Raw genomic sequence first — 21,689 nt, 5'->3', positions numbered from 1 at the left:
ACAGCCGTGCAGGACCTAACTCTACCCTAGTGTAACACCCCTATACCAACTACAACAGCCGTGCAGGACCTAACTCTACCCTAGTGTAACACCCCTATACCAACTACAACAGCCGTGCAGGACCTAACTCTACCCTAGTGTAAGACCCCTATACCAACTACAACAGCCATGCAGGACCTAACTCTACCCTAGTGTAACACACCTATACCATCTACAACAGCCGTGCAGGACCTAACTCTACCCTAGTGTAACACCCCTATACCAACTACAACAGCCGTGCAGGACCTAACTCTACCCTAGTGTAACACCCCTATACCAACTACAACAGCCGTGCAGGACCTAACTCTACCCTAGTGTAACACCACTATACCAACTACAACAGCTGTGCAGGACCTAACTCTACCCTAGTGTAACACCACTATACCAACTACAACAGCCGTGCAGGACCTAACTCTACCCTAGTGTAACACCACTATACCAACTACAACAGCCGTGCAGGACCTAACTCTACCCTAGTGTAACACCCCTATACCAACTACAACAGCCGTGCAGGACCTAACTCTACCCTAGTGTAACACCCCTATACCAACTACAACAGCCGTGCAGGACCTAACTCTACCCTAGTGTAACACCCCTATACCAACTACAACAGTTGTGCAGGACCTAACTCTACCCTAGTGTAACACCACTATACCAACTACAACAGCCGTGCAGGACCTAACTCTACCCTAGTGTAACACCCCTATACCAACTACAACAGCCGTGCAGGACCTAACTCTACCCTAGTGTAACACCCCTATACCAACTACAACAGCCGTGCAGGACCTAACTCTACCCTAGTGTAACACCCCTATACCAACTACAACAGCCGTGCAGGACCTAACTCTACCCTAGTGTAAGACCCCTATACCAACTACAACAGCCATGCAGGACCTAACTCTACCCTAGTGTAACACACCTATACCAACTACAACAGCCGTGCAGGACCTAACTCTACCCTAGTGTAACACCCCTATACCAACTACAACAGCCGTGCAGGACCTAACTCTACCCTAGTGTAACACCCCTATACCAACTACAACAGCCGTGCAGGACCTAACTCTACCCTAGTGTAACACCACTATACCAACTACAACAGCCGTGCAGGACCTAACTCTACCCTAGTGTAACACCACTATACCAACTACAACAGCCGTGCAGGACCTAACTCTACCCTAGTGTAACACCACTATACCAACTACAACAGCCGTGCAGGACCTAACTCTACCCTAGTGTAACACCCCTATACCAACTACAACAGCCGTGCAGGACCTAACTCTACCCTAGTGTAACACCCCTATACCAACTACAACAGCCGTGCAGGACCTAACTCTACCCTAGTGTAACACCACTATACCAACTACAACAGCCGTGCAGGACCTAACTCTACCCTAGTGTAACACCCCTATACCAACTACAACAGCCGTGCAGGACCTAACTCTACCCTAGTGTAACACCCCTATACCAACTACAACAGCCGTGCAGGACCTAACTCTACCCTAGTGTAACACCCCTATACCAACTACAACAGCCGTGCAGGGTCTAACTCTACCCTAGTGTAACACCCCTATACCAACTACAACAGCCGTGCAGGACCTAACTCTACCCTAGTGTAAGACCCCTATACCAACTACAACAGCCGTGCAGGACCTAACTCTACCCTAGTGTAACACCCCTATACCAACTACAACAGCCGTGCAGGACCTAACTCTACCCTAGTGTAACACCCCTATACCAACTACAACAGCCGTGCAGGACCTAACTCTACCCTAGTGTAACACCCCTATACCAACTACAACAGCCGTGCAGGGTCTAACTCTACCCTAGTGTAACACCCCTATACCAACTACAACAGCCGTGCAGGACCTAACTCTACCCTAGTGTAAGACCCCTATACCAACTACAACAGCCGTGCAGGACCTAACTCTACCCTAGTGTAACACCCCTATACCAACTACAACAGCCGTGCAGGACCTAACTCTACCCTAGTGTAAGACCCCTATACCAACTACAACAGCCGTGCAGGACCTAACTCTACCCTAGTGTAACACCCCTATACCAACTACAACAGCCGTGCAGGACCTAACTCTACCCTAGTGTAACACCCCTATACCAACTACAACAGCCGTGCAGGACCTAACTCTACCCTAGTGTAACACCCCTATACCAACTACAACAGCCGTGCAGGGTCTAACTCTACCCTAGTGTAACACCCCTATACCAACTACAACAGCCGTGCAGGACCTAACTCTACCCTAGTGTAAGACCCCTATACCAACTACAACAGCCGTGCAGGACCTAACTCTACCCTAGTGTAACACCCCTATACCAACTACAACAGCCGTGCAGGACCTAACTCTACCCTAGTGTAACACCCCTATACCAACTACAACAGCCGTGCAGGACTTAACTCTACCCTAGTATAATACCCCTATACCAACTACCAGTGGCATAACTAGAAATATTTCTCCCACAAGCCAAAAAAATTCTCTGGCGCCCCCCCCATAATTGCCACTAGTAAAGCGATTAATCTGAAAAAAGAGCGTGGCCTTGCTGAAATAGGCGTGGCTTTGCATAAAGGGGCGTGGCATTGCAGGAAAAGACTACCTTATACCCCAGTTTTGCATCCTGCACGCACAGACGTTGGCCTCCACAGGAAAGAAACATAATCCTGATTAATGCCCCTTACATTATTTGTCATTTTTCCTCCTTATAGTAATGCCCAGTATACATTATGCCACATACTGCAATGGTCCTTAGACATTATGCCACACACAATAATGCCCATTACACAATATGCTACACACCATAATGTCCCCGACACATTATGCCACACACCATAATGCCCCCGACACATTATGCCACACACCATAATGCCCCCGACACATTATGCCACACACCATAATGCCCCCGACACATTATGCCACACACCATAATGCCAGTGACACAGTATGCCACACACCATAATGCCCCCGACACATTATGCCACACACCATAATGCCTGTGACACATTATGACAGGAATCGCAATGCCCGTTATACATTATACTACACACTGCAATGCCCCTGATATATTATACCACATACAATGCCTCTGACACCCTTATGACACACACCGCAATGACCCTGAGACATTATACCACATACCACAATGACTGTGATATAGTATACAACACACCATAATGCCTGACACATTATGACACACACCGCAATGTCTGTGAACATTATGCCACACACCACAATGCCCGTGATATAGTAAACCACACACCGTAATGCCTGTGACACATACTGCAATGCCCGTTATACCCTATGCCACACACCACAATGCCCGTTATACATTATGCCACACACCGCAATGTCCGTGATACATTATGCCACACACTGCAATGACCCTGAGATATTAAACCACATACCACAATGCTCGTGATATAGTATACCACACACAGTAATGCCTGTGACACATACCGCAATGCCCGTTATACATTATGCCACACACTGCAATGCCCCTGAGACATTATACCACATACCACAATGCCCATTACACATTAAGTCCTACAGTAAGGCTTCTAATTACTTTTAAATTATCTGCTCATTGCCAGGGGTTTCATGCTCTTGGTTCCATGCTCGTTGCCAGGGGTTTCATGCAGTAGGTGTTATGCTTGTTGCCAGAGGGGTAATGTGCTGGGTTTCAAGCTTGATGCCAGGGGTTTCATGCACTGGGTGTCATGCTCGTTGCTAGGGGGTAATGCTCGTTGCCAGGGATTTCATGCTGGGTGTTGTGCTTGTAACCAGGGGGTAATGCTGGTTGCTAGGGTTGTGCTCCTAGTGCCACATATGCTCCCAGTGCCAAATATACCCCCCCAGTGCCAGGTACACATATACCCTTAGTGCCAAATATGCCCCCCCCCCCCAGTGCCAGGTACACCTATACCCCCAGTGCCAAATATGCCCCCTCAGTGCCAAATAGCCCCCCCCAAGTGCCAAATATGCCCTCCCCAGTGCCAAATATGCCCTCCCTCAGTGCCAAATAGCCCCCCTCATGCCAAATATGCCCTCCTCCAGTGCCAAATATACCCATCCCCAGTGCCAAATATACCCATCCCCAGTGCCAAATAATCAAATATACTCATCTCCAGTGCCAAATATGCCCATCCCGTGACAAATATGCCCCCCCCCCAGTGCCAGGTACACCATTCCCCCCCCCCCCCCCCACACACATCTGGGCTCCCCCGCTGCTGTGCGATTAGAGGAGGGCACAGCGCGCACCTCTCCTGTGTGTCCCTCCTGCGTCTCTGGCGTGTCTGTTAAATGAAGTGACCGTCCGTGAGCTCTGAATGGCTCACGAACCGGCACTTAATTTAATGTACACGCCACTGCCGCCGGAGGCCCAGGAAGGATACACAGGAGAGACGAGCGCACTGCAGCCCTGCGCGCCTCCAAGCGATCGCAGTGGCTGCTGGCCCCTAGTTACGCCACTGCCAACAACAACAGCAGAGCCCTCAAACTAACCGTGTGTGTGTGGGGCAACAAAACTAGACACAAACTTAACAACCTTGGCCCTGCACGGAAACACACATCAGGAATCACAATAACAGTGCGAGTAATTACAACGGTGCTGTCCCTTTAATTACCTACTTCAGATTACCAGAAGGGGGCGCCACACAGCCTACCCACCTTCCCTTACTTGGGCCTACTGCCCCCCTCCCCTAAATGCACACAGGCCAGAGGCCTGACTTTACCCTCGGGCCTAGCGCCCGCCTAACGGGGCCTGTTGGGTGACCTGGGCCTAATGCCCAGGGTCACCTTATATCCCGAGCGGCCGCAGCTGAACTAGGGCCTAATGACCTCTAATATAGCCACAGGCCTAATGCCTGATATTACCCCTCGGACCTAGTGCCCGCCTGCTGCGCCACAGGCCTGTGGCCAGACTGTCCCCCACGGGCCTAGTGCCCGCCTGCTACGCCACAGGCCTGTGGCCAGACTGTCCCCCTGGTGGTCTAGTAAGGGGTGGGGGTAGCAGGGGCACTTTAGAATGGCCTACCTGACCCGGTGGGAGAGACACCAGGGAGGAGCTTCATCAGCTCTTTTTTACCCAACACTGGTGAACTCTCCACCACACTTCTTCATTTTTCTGGCGCTGGCCCGTCCTGGCCAGCGGCGCCGCCGTCGACTCTTCGTGTCCAGCAGCCGCTGGACATTTTCTCTGGCGCCACCCGCATCTTCAGGTCTCTTCTGCAGCCTCAGGAACTCCCTCAGCGGCATCTTCTTCTTGGCGCTGCCCAACTCTTCGCCGTTCTTCAGCGCGGCCTACTGTCTTCTTCTCCTCCCGGCGGCATCTGACGTCACACGGCGGGGGCGAGGCCTATGACGTGGCGGGCGCCAATTGCCTCGCTGTGCCCGCCTGTGATTGGCCGGTGCCCCGCGAGCCGCGATTGGCTCGCGGAGGGCGCCGGTTTTGAAAGGACGAGCCCGGCGCTTCTCATTGGCGGCCAAATTGGTGCCAAGTTTAAAACGCTGCTGCCGCGCCTCCGCTTCTTGTCCGGTGCAGTGAACCAATACACTGTCCCTGCACCGGACACCCGCCGCTGCTGCAGAACCAGCGCTGGGGACAGACAAGCTGTGTTTATTAGACATATGTGCTTTTTACAATAAATGTAAATATACTATTTTGATATTTTATTGGTATTTTGGCTGATGTGCGGCAGCGCCACCGCTACCTTTTTGTAGATACTTATCCATCATGCAATACCGTCAGGAAGGCGTCTGATTGGCTCCAAATTTATTCTGCAGCAGGGAAACGATCCCAAAAATACAGCCAGTGTCATTAAGAACTATCTTCAGCATAAAGAAGAGCAGATGATTGGAACAACCTCACTGCCGAGTTCCTTCAAAACTGCGTGCAAGTGTACCTAGAAGAATTGATGCTGTTTTGAAGGCAAAGTGTGATCACACCAAATACTGATTGGATTTAGATTTCTCTTCTGTTCATTCACTTTGCATTATGGGGGTCATTCTGACCCGATCGCATGCTGTAGTTTCTCGCAGCGTAGTGATCGAGTCAAGACTGCGCATGCACCGCAGTGCACCGGCGTATGGCCGCCCGTCGCTGCGCTACAATCGCCTCTTGACAGGCAGAGGCGGTCGATGGGCGGGAGGGGGCGAAACGGCGGCGTCTGGCTGCCGTTTCGTGGGCACGGTCCGTTCAACGCAGGCGTGGCCGGACCATGCGTGGAGTGGCCTGCAGTGGCTGCATGACGTCACACGCAGCCACTGCAGGCCGGGGAACGATGAGTAGCTCCCGGCCAGCACGCTAAAGCTGCGCTGGCCTGGAGCTACTCTTGCGGTGCAAAGGCATCGCCGCTGTGCTAAAGTGACGTTACTGTCACATGTGCACCTGGTTTTATCCTTTTTACAACTATAAACTTCATACCAGCTAAAAACTTTTCCCAAAGTATCTAACGATAAGATCCCCCGGTCACTGCCGCTGCCGTGTTACTGATTGTCTCAGGTCATATATCTATGATGTAAGTATTTATAAAGACCTTATAGTGTTCTTATTGGAGTCTCTGTAATCTTATATTATTGTTCTATGAAACTATTGTAATAGGACAATCTATTTATGCTGTACATACTACTTACATGTGTATATACAGGTTGAGTATCCCTTATCCAAAATGCTCGGGACCAGAGGTATTTTGGATATGGGATTTTTCCGTATTTTGGAATAATTAGATACCATAATGAGATATCATGGTGATGGGACCTAAATCTAAGCACAGAATGCATTTATGTTACATATACACCTTATACACACAGCCTGAAGGTAATTTTAGCCAATATTTTTTATAACTTTGTACATTAAACAAAGTGTGTCTACATTCACACAATTCATTTATGTTACATATACACCTTATACACACAGCCTGAAGGTCATTTAATACAATATTTTTAATAACCTTGTGTATTAAACAAAGTTTGTGTACATTGAGCTACAGAAAACAAAGATTTCACTATCTCACTCTCACTCAAAAAAGTCTGTATTTCGGAATATTCCGTATTTCGGAATATTTGGATATGGGATACTCAACCTTTATTATTATTATCCTTTATATGGCGCCACATCGCATCTGCAGCGCCCAATTACAGAGCAAACAAATGAGCAGAACATGAAGACAGTGACTTACAGTACAATACAATACAGGACAAGTACAGGGTATATACACATAGCTGCGTCAGCAGACAACGCTGACATAATAAGTATCTGGGCGGCAGAAACTGAGGGATTTGGTGCCATCAAAGGGAGTATTGTAAAGAAGTTACAGAGGGTTAAGTCAGAGAAATAAAAGCACATGAGGGATGAGGGCCCTGCACGTGAGAGCTTACATTCTTACTTATGTGTGTATGTATTTATAGATGTATGTAAATATTATATATATATATATATATATATTTGTATGTGTATGTCTATGGTGATTGGGGAGGGGGCCCTACAGATAGTGTACAGGGCCCCCTGATTTCTGTTGCCAGCCCTGACTGGCGCTCAGGAAAAAGGTGCTATAACCCATCTGTGTCACTTAATACACGGCCATTGTGGTTCACGTGCAGTTCAGACCTGATCGGCCGCTGTGCCCTCTATATCATCCATGGAACAATGCAATAATGGGTCCTCTCTCCAAATGCGGCTTCCCCTCCAGAAGATAGACACGACACACAATTGGGCAGGATTCTCTGCTTGACGTCCTCTGTGGTACCGCAAGTCCCAGCCACTCTTGGTTGTGGCTTGTCTCCTATGATTTTTAGCAAATCTCTATCATAGACACGATTGCTGCGCTCGTCCTGCCTCTGTCCCTCTGTTGCCGGTCCCTGTGTAATCTCTCCGCACTCTTATATCTCCCTCAGCTGCTCATCTCTGCTCAGTGGCGCCCCCCGGCTCTCCTCTGCTCCAACTGTCTCTACTCCAACTGCTCCTTTTTAAATCAACTTTATTTAAAATGGCTCCACGCCTCTACGCCCTTCTCCAAAATAGCAACTGTGGGGTATCACAAAAGCTAGTTACTGGCTGGTTGCTAAGGGTTACATCACATTTGTGATCGCTGCCCCGTTTTTATAAATAAGCCCCATTTATGAAAAATGCTGCAAATAAAGTGTATTGTAACCCATAGCAACCAAACCAGATCCCATTCATCACTTGTTTAGTGGAGTTTAGGAAATACAAGAAAACACTGGTTGCTATAAGCAACAGCACGTCACTGGGCACCAAAGTCTCCATTGCGGCATTCTCATTTAGTTCAATTTACAAAAGGTCAAATGTTCCTCACTGAAGCAAAGACTCCGCCATTCAGATCCCAGGCAGCACATGTAAAGACCTCGAGATGCCACCGGATACATACATGTAACATGTACGTACGATCCTGCTGAATAGACATGCATGATGCAGATACTCTCCCAAAGGGCTTGCACTCCAGTGATCTCATGGGAATAGTGAACTTGTTGGTTACACAAGAAACCAGGGTGGTCATTCCAAGTTGTTTGCTCGTTATTTTTTTATCGCAACGGAGCGATTAGTCACTAGTACGCATGCGCAATGTCCGCAGTGCGACTGCGCCAAGTAAATTTGCTATGCAGTTAGGAATTTTACTCACGGCATTACAAGGTTTTTTCTTCGTTCTGGTGATCGGAATGTGATTGACAGGAAGTGGGTGTTTCTGGGCGGAAACTGACCGTTTTGTGGGTGTGTGTGAAAAAACGCTGACGTTTCTGGGAAAAACGCGGGAGTGGCTGGAGAAACGGAGGAGTGTCTGGGCGAACGCTGGGTGTGTTTGTGACGTCAAACCAGGAACGAAACTGACTGAACTGATCGCAGTGGCAGAGTAAGTCTCGAACTACTCAGAAACTGCTAAGAAGTGTCTAATCGCAATATTGCAAATCCGTCGGTCGCAATTTTGAGAAGCTAAGATTCACTCCCAGTAGGCGGCGGCTTAGTGTGTGCAAAGCTGCTAAAAGCCGCTTGCGAGCGAACAACTCGGAATGAGGGCCTAGGTTACTAATGAGAGACACAAAGGGGGCGATTCCATGAAGTAAAATGTCTGTGATGCGCCTTTCCGGAATGGGACATTGCGTTTAGTGACATCACTAGTCTTTCCTCACACCCCATAGAGGTGAGTGACAGCTGTCCATGCCGCCTGTACTGTATATGGTGGATGTGTGCGCAGCCGCAGAACGTCCTGCAGAATTGAATTGGTGCCCAAAAAGCTCCCAATCTATTGCCTTAGAAGTTCCCATAAAGCTCTATGACGCGGCCATCTTACTACACCCAACGCTCTATCTCTTCCTGCGGGGGCTGAACGGCCGCCATCTTACTACACCCAACATAAGGAGAGCAGGAGGAGAGGAAGGGGCGCGGCGTCCATGTTGGTACACCCGCCAGTGCAGTAGAGAGTAGTACATGGGGCTGCTGTGTGTATTATACAGCCGGTATACAGGGAGCGGGGGCTGCTCTGGTGTCTGCTAATCCCCGTGTTTCCTCTGCTTACAGGCGCCTGTGAGGGACACAATGGTGAGTGCTGCGCATCCGGGCTATTCCCAGCAGCAGTAGGTCACAATGTTCTGCTCTGGTTCCACCACGTACACATTGCAGCGGAAATATATGTGATTTATTCTCACTTCCCAATAATGATGTAGCCGGAGTGGGTCACATAACAGGGAATGTATGGTGGGTTCAGCTATAATGGGGCGATACTGTGTAATGGGGGCGCAGCGGAGAGGGTAGCACTGAACTGCATTTTTTACCCCCGTGGCTCATAACTAGTGTATCGCTATATAACAAGCCATCTTTTCTCCCGTGTGTTTACCAGGACTGTGAAGTGAGTGTGTGTATGTTTGTGACCTCATATGTGTCACCGAAACGACGTACGAGGCTCTCACCCATATTTTGGAGCGTGGGAGGAAACCGGAGTATCCAGAGGAGACGCACACAAGTATGGGGAGAACATGTAAACTCCACACAGTGAAGATCATGGAGTCGAACCTCAGTGCTGTGAGAGAATGCTGCTAACCATTACACCATCCGTGCTGCCCATTGACATGTTAAAGAGGCCGCGTGGAACACGCGTACCTGGAATGTGCAGGTTCCCAAAGCAATTACACAGCGGTTCCTGCAATGACGTGTGCGCCCTTCCCTGTGCTCTGTACATCCCGAATACGACCTGCCCGTGGTGGCAGCGCTGAACATAGCCACTCCTGTTGCGTGGAGAGATGCAGAAGGGCCTCAGTTTAGCGGCAGGCTTCCATTGGTACATGTAACACTTTTATACACACACCCGCGTCACCCGTGCACTCACCCGTAGGGGAGCTGTGAGTTGCAGCGGTGAAGATAAGGTGCCATGTGGAGCCAGCGTAAGAGGGGTCAGCCGCGGTCAGACTGGTCACCTCCTTCCCCTGGATTGCGCTAAGTGATGAGACAATTACACATTGCATTCACCTTCCCTTTGAGGAAAACCCGACCGCTAAGTTGTCTCCTTGCCAAACCCAATTAATATTAATACACTCTCCGTTTCCCCCACTAAAGTATCATTAATAAATCCCCCTTCCCTCGCAGCCAAATTTATGTTTTCTGCAGATTGTTTCAGCAGACGCAGATTGGTGGTCTGCTGAGGATTGGATACGTGTGTACACGTGGATTGGATGTAGATCTGCGGCCAGGTCTGTAGTAGGATTGTATAAATAGTCTGATCTGCTGAGGATTGGACACGTGTGTACACGTGGACTGGATGTAGCTCTGCGGGGGGGTCTGCAGTAGGAATATATGAGCAGTCTGATCTTCTGTGGATTGGATGTAGATCTGCGGGGGGGTCTGCAGTAGGATTGTATAAACAGTCTGATCTGCTGAGGAATGGACATGTGTGTACATGTGTGGTCTGATCTTCTGTGGATTGGACACGTGTGTACCCAGCTTGGAGAGAGAAGACAGGGACCAGCAGCAGAGAGACAGAAAACAGCAAGAGTGTTTATGAGAGAGATCTGCTGAAAAGAGACATCTGAAGAAGGGCTGCAACCAAGAGGGGCTGGGACTTGCAGTACCACACAGGATGCCAAGCTGAGAGTCCTGTCCAGTTGTTTCCTGTGCCTGCCCTCTGGAGAGGAAGCTGCACCCTGATTGAGAGGAACCCATTATTCCATTGTTCTATGGATGATATAAAGACAGTGCTGACCTACATATCAGCACTGCAACATTGCTGTTTGACCCTCAGTTGTGTATACCAGAAGTTCTCAAACACAGTCTTCAAGGTATCCCAACAATCTGGGTGTTAAGTATATCCATGCTTGGCCACAGGTGACTTAATTAGCACCTCAGTCAATTTGATGTAACCATTTGTGCTGAGCCATGGATATACCTAAATCCTGGACTGTTGGGGTGCCCTGAGGACCACATTTGAGAACTTCAGGTGTATACACTTTATGGACCTCAACGAGTGCAAAAATATAAAAGTTACCTGTAACCCGGGTTACCAACGACACAGCCCGGAGTATTAGGGTATTGGGACAGTCTACTAATGTGTAAAGAATGTGCTCATTTTGTATAATGAAGAGTCACATAGAATAAGAAATATCCAAGTGATTTTCGTATATTCATGCACTAGCTGCAAAAGACAGTAGTGTTACATTCAATTTAGGGAAAGAGTAATAGTCCGTGTTCGTGTGGGTTTATTGAAATAGTTTAACCCAGAGGTTCCCAAACGCGGTCCTCAAGGCACCCCAACAGTCCAGGTTTTAGGTATACCCATGGCTCAGCACAGACGGTTAAATCAAATTGACTAAGGTGCTAATTAAGTCGCCTGTGGCCAAGCATGGATACATTTAAAACCAGGACCGTTGGGGTGCCTTGAGGACCGAGTTTGGGAACCTCTGGTTTAACCAAACCTTCTATTCTGTAGCAGTGACCCCTTCCTGTATCTTTGGGTTACTAGAAGTATATCTAGATTGCCTTTGCATAAAATTTGTTTCCCAGTGTGTGCGCCTGGTTGAGGAACCCTTGCCTCTCTGCCAGCTGTGCTTAGTAGGGTAATGTCATGTGACATGGGAACCTTTCCCTATTGGCTACACAGTTACAGTACTTTAATACAGGGAATCCTGCTATCTGTATTAACCTTTAACCCCTTTGGTGGTGTGCACAGAAATCTTCCGGGCTAGCCAGCACTGGCTACCCTTCCTCCTGTTTCCCTGGGGACAGCCGTGCAGCGTGCACGGATCCTGGGAATCAGCATACTCCATTATGGAGTTTAGGCCGCCCCCTGCCCCGGACTCCTATTGACCGGGGGGCGTGCTTAGCTGTAAAATGGCTTATGCTGATTGCGAGCTGGATTCAGTGCTGGGGCTGGCAATCCCTGCGGGCGATAACCTCGCCCTGCCCTGAACACAAACACTGGATTGGTTACTACGGCTGTAAGCAGTCTTTAGCGTTGCTGGGGAAGAGGTTACCAATAATATTACTACCCGCCGCGTTACATTCCTGCATATGGCTCCACACATGCTCTCCTCCAGCTACAGACTACGCCAGACAATGATCCTTATACCACTGCGTAATCCGTACAGGGCAATTTAATTACAAAATCGCAGCTCAGACAAGATGATGTTTCCAGGACTCTTAAATATGAATTAGTCTCTGCTCCAAAGTTGGTTTATCACCATAGCGCTCTGCTGTTCATCACACCACCCGCAGAGGGTCTTCATCTACCTCAGACAGCACAACCTCAACCTTCCCCTCCAGAGCCTGCGTGATCTGAGCGCAGAGGTCCTGCAGATACCCCCGCTCCGAATTACTGTGCTCACACAGGATGACGCTGCGTCCTTCAGCCACCGCGTCCAGAACCTCGTGATGGGACATCTCACCTGCGGAGAGACAGACAGAAGGGGTATACCAGACGCCATGGGACCACACTCTAATCATTACACATACAGCTGTATCCTCATACATCTAGCCTCAATACGCCACGCAGAGGGAGATGCCTCTAGCGAGTCAGCCGCCAGGTCCTGTGCTACCCACTAACGTCCGCCATCTCTGCTGAAAAATGCATCTTAGACGAAATTCAAATGACTTTTAAATAAAAAAGATAAAAACACATTTTCACTGAACACCTAGTAACTTGGGAGTAGACACAATACGATTTGGTAAAAGTGCACTGCAAATAAGCGGTTTTACTGCAGGGCAGAGCTATACGGACATCTGTATACACCTGGGCACGAAGGATTGGCTCAAGTGCCAAGGGACCAGGATGTGGCCAGTCTATAACTAGGCGGAGTGAGCATTGTAGGTGCCTGGTAATGACGTCGATCAAAAGATGACCTCACACAGAGACTGACAGCGGCCATCGTCTAACCTCAATAATCTTTTATTCTAGACACATAGCAATGCCAAGCTCTGTATAACTAGTAATGTTGCCATGTGTGACCAGATTATCTCCCTTCAGTCTTGTGACAAAGTCATTTTGTACTGTGCTGTAAAACGTCAGGTGGCAGTACGATCATTAAGTACCGGTCAGATGGAGTCAGGATGATGAGGATTAAATAATTCGAGACTGACTCCTGTACGGGGCTCTTGTCAATAGTAGCAATCTCAGATTAGTTCCAACAATGGTGAAAACATTTATGTCTGTGGGACAACGCTGAGCGCAATTTTATATGATAGGATCTCATTGGTTGCAGTGTACATGTGCATTACTAAAACATAGGAATAACTACTAAGCGGTCATCAGATCAAAACAACTCCAACAAGCCTGGTCGGTGTACCAGTCGCAAAGCAGCGGTGGAAACGTTACCTGTGAGGTAGAGATCGGCAGGGACACCGCTCAGGATGCTGCTTCCGGAGCCGGCACATACGGCCATGACCCTTACAAGGGAATCTGTCAATAGATGAGAGATAAGCGTGTAATTCCTAAACAGAGCGTTACAGAAGAAGCAGGGTGAGGGACACACTATTACAGAGGGTGATGGCGGAAAACATGGGGGAACAGACACAGATAATAAGAATTTACTTACCGATAATTCTATTTCTCGGAGTCCGTAGTGGATGCTGGGGTTCCTGAAAGGACCATGGGGAATAGCGGCTCCGCAGGAGACAGGGCACAAAAAAGTAAAGCTTTTACCAGATCAGGTGGTGTGCACTGGCTCCTCCCCCTATGACCCTCCTCCAGACTCCAGTTAGGTACTGTGCCCGGACGAGCGTACACAATAAGGGAGGCAATTTGAATCCCGGGTAAGACTCATACCAGCCACACCAATCACACCGTACAACTTGTGATCTAAACCCAGTTAACAGTATGATAACAGAAAGAGCCTCTTAAAGATGGCTCCTTAACAATATAACCCGAATTTGTTAACAATAACTATGTACAGTATTGCAGATAATCCGCACTTGGGATGGGCGCCCAGCATCCACTACGGACTCCGAGAAATAGAATTATCGGTAAGTAAATTCTTATTTTCTCTATCGTCCTAAGTGGATGCTGGGGTTCCTGAAAGGACCATGGGGATTATACCAAAGCTCCCAAACGGGCGGGAGAGTGCGGATGACTCTGCAGCACCGAATGAGAGAATTCCAAGTCCTCTTTTGCCAGGGTATCAAATTTGTAGAATTTTACAAACGTGTTTTCCCCCGACCACGTAGCTGCTCGGCAGAATTGTAATGCCGAGACCCCTCGGGCAGCCGCCCAAGATGAGCCCACCTTCCTTGTGGAATGGGCCTTAACAGATTTAGGCTGTGGCAGGCCTGCCACAGAATGAGCAAGTTGAATTGTGTTACAAATCCAACGAGCAATCGTCTGCTTAGAAGCAGGGGCACCCAACTTGTTGGGTGCATATAGTATCAACAGCGAGTCAGATTTTCTGACTTCAGCCGTCCTTGAAATGTATATTTTTAAGGCTCTGACAACGTCCAACAACTTGGAGTCCTCCAAGTCGCCAGTGGCCGCAGGCACCACAATAGGTTGGTTCAGGTGAAACGCTGATACCACCTTAGGGAGAAAATGCGGACGAGTCCTCAGTTCTGCCCTATCCGAATGGAAGATTAGATAAGGGCTTTTATAAGATAAAGCCGCCAATTCAGATACTCTCCTGGCGGAAGCCAGGGCCAGTAACATAGTCACTTTCCATGTGAGATATTTAAAATCCACCTTTTTCAATGGTTCAAACCAATGGGATTTGAGGAAATCTAAAACTACATTTAGATCCCACGGTGCCACCGGAGGCACCACAGGAGGCTGTATATGCAGTACTCCTTTAACAAAAGTCTGTACCTCAGGAACTGAGGCCAATTCTTTTTGGAAGAATATTGACAGGGCCGAAATTTGAACCTTAATAGATCTCAATTTGAGACCCATAGACAATCCTGATTGTAGGAAATGTAGGAAACGACCCAGTTGAAATTCCTCCGTCGGAACACTCCGATCCTCGCACCACGCGACATATTTTCGCCAAATGCGGTGATAATGTTTCGCGGTGACTTCCTTCCTTGCCTTAATCAAGGTAGGAATGACTTCTTCTGGAATGCCTTTCCCTTTTAGGATCTGGCGTTCAACCGCCATGCCGTCAAACGCAGCCGCGGTAAGTCTTGAAAGAGACAGGGACCCTGTTGTAGCAGGTCCCTTCTCAGAAGTAGAGGGCACGGGTCGTCCGTGACCAACTCTTGAAGTTCCGGGTACCAAGTCCTTCTTGGCCAATCCGGAGCCACTAGTATTGTTCTTACTCCTCTTCACCGTATAATCTTCAATACCTTTGGTATGAGAGGCAGAGGAGGAAACACATATACTGATTTGTACACCCAAGGTGTTACCAGTGCGTCCACAGCTATTGCCTGTGGATCTCTTGACCTGGCGCAATACTTGTCCAGTTTCTTGTTGAGGCGAGACGCCATCATGTCTACCATTGGTCTTTCCCAACAGTTTATTAGCATGTGGAAGACTTCTGGATGAAGACCCCACTCTCCCGGGTGAATATCGTGTCTGCTGAGGAAGTCTGCTTCCCAGTTGTCCACGCCCGGGAAGAACACTGCTGACAGTGCTATTACGTGATTCTCCGCCCAGCGAAGAATCTTGGCAGCTTCTGCCATTGCACTCCTGCTTCTTGTGCCGCCCTGTCTGTTTACATGGGCGACCGCCGTGATGTTGTCCGACTGAATCAACACCGGTTTTCCTTGCAGGAGTGGTTCCGCCTGGCTTAGAGCATTTTAGATTGCTCTTAGTACCAGAATGTTTATGTGAAGAGACTTTTCCAGGTTCGTCCATACCCCCTGGAAGTTTCTTCCTTGTGTGACTGCTCCCCAACCTCTCAGGCTGGCGTCCGTGGTCACCAGGATCAAATCCTGTATGCCGAATCTGCGGCCCTCCAATAGATGAGCCTTTTGCAACCACCACAGAAGATATACCCTTGTCCTTGGCGACAGGGTTATTCGCAGGTGCATCTGAGGATGCGACCCTGACCATTTGTCCAACAGATCCCTTTGGAAAATTCTTGCATGGAATCTGCCGAATGGAATTGCTTCGTAAAAAGCCACCATTTTTCCCAGGACTCTTGTGCATTGATGTACAGACACCTTTCCTGGTTTTAGGAGGTTCCTGACAGGTCGGATAACTCCTTGGCTTTTTCCTCGGGAAGAAAAACCTTTTTCTGAACCGTGTCCAGAATCATCCCTAGGAACAGCAGACGTATCGTCGGAAAAAAGCTGCGATTCTTGGAATATTTAGAATCCAGTCGTGCCGTCGAAGAACTACTTTAGATAGTGCTCTTCCGACCTCCAACTGTTCTCTGGAACTTGCCCTTTTTAGGTCGTGCAAGTAAGGGATAATTTAGATGCCTTTTTTCTTTGAAGAAACATCTTTTCGGCCATTACCTTGGTAAAAAGGCCCGGGGTGCCGTGGATAATTCAAACGGCATCGTCTGAAACTGATATTGACAGTTCTGTACCACGAACCAGAGGTACCCTTGATGAGAAGGACAAAATTTGGACATGGAGGTAATCCTTGATGTCCAGGGACACCATATAGTCCCCTTTTTTCCGGTTCGCTATCACTGCTCTGAGTGACTTTATCTCGATTTGAACCTTTTATGTAAGTGTTCAAAACATTTTAGATTTAGACTATGTGTCACCAAGCCGTCTGGCTTCAGTACCACAATATAGTGTGGAAAAATAATACCCTTTTCCTTGTCGTAGGAGGGGTACTTTGATTATCACCTGCTGGATATACAGCTTGTGAATTGTTTCCAATGCTGCCTCCCTGTCGGAGGGAGCCGTTGGTAAAGCAGACTTCAGGAACCTGCGAGGAGAAGATGTCTCGACTCTCCAATCTTTACCCCTGGGATAATACTCGTACGATCTAGGGGTCAACTTGCGAGTGATCCCACTGCGCCCTGAGACTCTTGAGACTACCCCCCCACCTTGAGTCCGCTTGCACGGCCCCAGCGTCATGCTGAGGACTTGGCAGACGCGGTGGAGGGTTTCTTTTCCTGGGAAAGGGCTGCCTGCTGCAGTCTACTTCCCTTACCTCTATGTCTGGGCAGATATGACTGGCCTTTTGCCTGCATGCCCTCATGGGAAAGGAAAGATTGAGGCTGAAAAGACGGTGTCTTTTTTAGCTGAGATGTAACTTGGGGTAAAAAAGGTTGGATTTCCCAGCTGTTGCTGTGGTCCCCAGGTCCGATGGACCGACCCCCAAATAACTCCTTCCCTTTATACAGCAATACTTCCATCTGCCGTATGGGATCTGTATCACCTGACCACTGTCGTGTCCCTGACATCTTCTGGGAGATATGGACAACGCACTTATCTTGATGCCAGAGAGCAAATATCCCTCTGTGCATCTCACATACATATATATAGAATGCATCCTATTAAATGCTCTACATGAATAAAATATTTTCAGTCAGGGAATCCGACCAAGCCAACCCAGCACTGCATCTCCAGGCTGATGGCGATCGCTGGTCGCAGTATAACCACCGTATGTGTGTATATACTTTTTAGGATATTTTTCCAGCTTCCTATCAGCTGGCTCCTTGAGGGCGGCCGTATCTGGAGACGGTAACGCCACTTGATAAGCGTGTGAGCGCCTTATCACCCTAAGGGGTGTTTCCCAACGTACCCTAATTTCTGGCGGGAAAGGGTATAACGCCAATATTTGCTATCGGGGTAACCCTACGCATCATCACACACTTCATTTTATTTTATCTGATTCAGGAAAAACTACAGGTAGTTTTTTCACTCCCACATAATACCCTTTCTTGTGGTACTTGTAGTATCAGAAACACGTAACACCTCCTTCATTGCCCTTAACGTGTGGCCCTAATGAGAAATACGTTTGTTTATTCACCGTCGACACTGTATTCAGTGTCCGTGTCTGTGTCGACCGACTGAGGTAAATGGGCGTTTTTAAAACCCCTGACGGTGTTTCTGAGACGCCTGGACCGGTCCTAATAGATTGTCGGCCGTCTCATGTCGTCAACCGACCTTGCAGCGTGTTGACATTCTCACGTAATTCTCTAAATAAGCCATCCATTCCGGTGTCGACTCCCTAGAGAGTGACATCACCATTACAGGCAATTTCTCCGCCTCCTCACCAACATCGTCCTCATACATGTCGACACACACGTACCGACACACAGCACACACACCGGGAATGCTCTGACAGAGGACAGGACCCACTAGCCCTTTGGGGAGACAGAGGGAGAGTCTGCCAGCACACACCAAAAACGCTATAATTATATAGGGACAACCTTATATAAGTGTTTCTCCCTTATAGCATCTTTTATATATATACAATATCGCCAAAATCAGTGCCCCCCCTCTCTGTTTTAACCCTGTTTCTGTAGTGCAGTGCAGGGGAGAGCCTGGGAGCCTTCTCTCCAGCTTTTCTGTGAGAGAAAATGGCGCTGTGTGCTGAGGAGATAGGCCCCGCCCCTTTTTCGGCGGGCTCGTCTCCCGCTATTTTTGAAGTTAGGCAGGGGTTAAATATCTCCATATAGCCTCTGTGGGCTATATGTGAGGTATTTTTTGCCTCTAATAAGGTTTTTATTTGCCTCTCAGAGCGCCCCCCCCAGCGCTCTGCACCCTCAGTGACTGTTGTGTGAAGTGTGCTGAGAGGAAAATGGCGCACAGCTGCAGTGCTGTGCGCTACCTTAAGAAGACTGAGGAGTCTTCAGCCGCCGATTTTGGACCTCTTCTCTCTTCAGCGTCTGCAAGGGGGCCGGCGGCGCGGCTCCGGTGACCATCCAGGCTGTACCTGTGATCGTCCCTCTGGAGCTAGTGTCCAGTAGCCAAGCAGCAAATCCACTCTGCACGCAGGTGAGTTCACTACTTCTCCCCTAAGTCCCTCGTTGCAGTGATCCTGTTGCCAGCAGGACTCACTGTAAAGTAAAAAACCTAAGCTAAACTTTCTCTAAGCAGCTCTTTAGGAGAGCCACCTAGATTGCACCCTTCTCGTTCGGGCACAAAATCTAACTGGAGTCTGGAGGAGGGTCATAGGGGGAGGAGCCAGTGCACACCACCTGATCTGGTAAAAGCTTTACTTTTTTGTGCCCTGTCTCCTGCGGAGCCGCTATTCCCCATGGTCCTTTCAGGAACCCCAGCATCCACTTAGGACGATAGAGAAATAGGATTAGATAACAACGTAACTGCCCACCCGTCATCTTCTTCCTTCCCAGGGCGAGGCGCAGGTGTTTTAGTCCAAGGTAACGTTTGATACGCTCCACAGCGGTTGTAATGGACACTGGTTCTGTGAGAGTGCAGAGACGACCCATTCCTGTGTCCACTAGGGGGGGCTATGGAGACAGAGAGTAAATCCTGGAGGTACTATACGGAGTTGGATGTTACTGCACTGTGATTTGTCTCTTACCTTCTGCAGGGTCACCAGCTCAGCACCACTATAGGCACGCGGATCCTCCGACAGGATGGCCAAAGCCTGCAGCAAGGCACTCTGGGAACAGCTCAGGCGGACACGGCCTCCCTCCTCCCCACCATTACTAGAGAGACATAAATAGGTGTGTACAGTGCACGCTCTCTGTGACAGCACACACCTGGAGTACCACACTACCTGAGCGGGAAGGTACGTAGGCACACGCCCTGCAGGGAGCTCACTCTGCTCAGGATACTCTCCGAGATGTTACTGCTGAACTCCAACACGTGTCCGAATCCACCTGGGTGAGAGAGGGATGTGGAGTGTCGGAGCGGCACCGAAACGCAGGGCCCTATAGGGAATGAGACAGGGGTGATGACTGGTGACTGCGGAGCAATGGACAGGAGAGATCACCTCTATACCCAATAATCAAGATTTAAAAGTGCTACATAAATAAATGATTAGTCAGAGGTCACTATTCCCCATCCTGACTAGTGGTGTCCCTCACCGAGCGCTCTTCCCAGCCAGTCGTTGACCCCGTTGGACAAAGCATCGCAGGCCGTGTGCGGGGAGTAGACAGCCAGGCGATTCTCCAAGGCCTTCACCACCAGTCTCTCCTTCCATTGCCCACACGTCAGGCGCTTCAAGGACTTGAAAATGGGGGGATGATAGGACAGGACCATCTGTACTTTCCTCGCCACTGCCTCCTCCAGGACGGACTCTGTCAGGTCATTGGTCAGCATGAGCGTCTGAACACTGTGTGGTGGACTCGGCTCAACCAAAAGCCCAACGTTATCCCAGCTTTCCGCCAGCGCTGGAGGGGCCAGGACGTTCAGGCGGGAGACCACCGAGGCAAGATCCATGACACGACGGCGAGGAGACCACCGCAGGAGCGAAGATGAACCAAGGAGGGACCTCAGCACCCAACCGGACAGCATTCAGGGAGAGCGGCAATGGGTCTATCGGGCGAGACACGAACTTCAGTCTGATGGACAGAAAGAAAAATAGGGACTGCAGACACGGAAATTTAATTTTCTACGCACTTTTTTGCAGAACAACAATTCTGCTACATGATTTGGAAAGAAACATACATGTAGCATAACCACCACTGTACAGCTATCTGGAGCGCTTCTGTTGTGGAACCACAAGTTCCAGCATTCCCCATATGCCACCCAAGTCTGCCAGAGCATGCTGGAGGGTGGAGATTTAGAGGCTGCCTACCCCAGACTTTCTTACAGGCACAGGGGGCAGGCCATGCTTGCCTACCTGCCCCTCTCCATGAGGGAGAAAATGCTCTGTTCCTGGACTTTCCTGGTAATGTATGATTGTCATCACCTGTGGTGAGCTAGTTAATTGATAAGAAAGGTGTTTCACCACAGGTGATGGCAATCATACATTACCAGGAAAGTCCAGGAACAGAGCATTTTCTCCCTCATGGAGAGGGTCAGGTAGGCAAGTATGGGGCAGGCAGGTCCACCTATATGTCCCTTCACCAGCTACAAAATGCTTATGTTGGAGGATCTTGGCATGATGGGACTTGTAGTTTCCCTGTATCTAGGAAATTACTACGTGTGACATAAATGCAGCAATTACCTAGCATATATAATTAAAATAGCCCCAGCGGCATTATATGACACTTCATGCGCTACTTACCAGTCAGAGAAACCTTCTCATGCAGCTCTATGGCGCGGCCATCTTCCTACACCCAACTCCCTCTTCCTATACGGCTGAACGGCCGCCATCTTACTACACCCAGCTGTCTGCGCTTCGTTCT

At 49.0% G+C, this 21,689-nt stretch overlaps 1 protein-coding gene across 2 annotated transcripts; it reads right to left on the bottom strand.

Moving 5' to 3' along the window:
• Nucleotides 1-12,601: 12,601 nt before the first annotated feature.
• On the bottom strand, nucleotides 12,602-21,670 carry NIF3L1 (NGG1 interacting factor 3 like 1). 2 transcript variants are annotated; one of them, XM_063935149.1, is made up of 7 exons: nucleotides 21,569-21,670; nucleotides 20,424-20,900; nucleotides 20,114-20,267; nucleotides 19,916-20,042; nucleotides 19,703-19,841; nucleotides 13,853-13,936; nucleotides 12,602-12,926 (listed from the first exon to the last, which is right to left on the bottom strand). In XM_063935149.1, exons 2-7 carry the CDS (start codon nucleotides 20,851-20,853, stop codon nucleotides 12,742-12,744), a joined length of 1,119 nt encoding a protein of 372 aa, XP_063791219.1. In that variant the 5' UTR covers nucleotides 20,854-20,900; nucleotides 21,569-21,670; the 3' UTR covers nucleotides 12,602-12,741. The 2 variants fall into 2 exon arrangements, with proteins under 2 accessions (XP_063791219.1, XP_063791220.1); XM_063935150.1 differs by lacking the exon at nucleotides 21,569-21,670 and adding an exon at nucleotides 21,007-21,163.
• Between the last annotated feature and the right edge of the window lie 19 nt (nucleotides 21,671-21,689).

Source organism: Pseudophryne corroboree, chromosome 7 (genome assembly GCF_028390025.1).
Source record: "Pseudophryne corroboree isolate aPseCor3 chromosome 7, aPseCor3.hap2, whole genome shotgun sequence".
NCBI lineage: Eukaryota > Metazoa > Chordata > Amphibia > Anura > Myobatrachidae > Pseudophryne > Pseudophryne corroboree.
The sequence above is the reverse complement of the archived record's forward strand: the minus strand, read 5'-3'. Positions and strand labels throughout refer to the sequence as shown.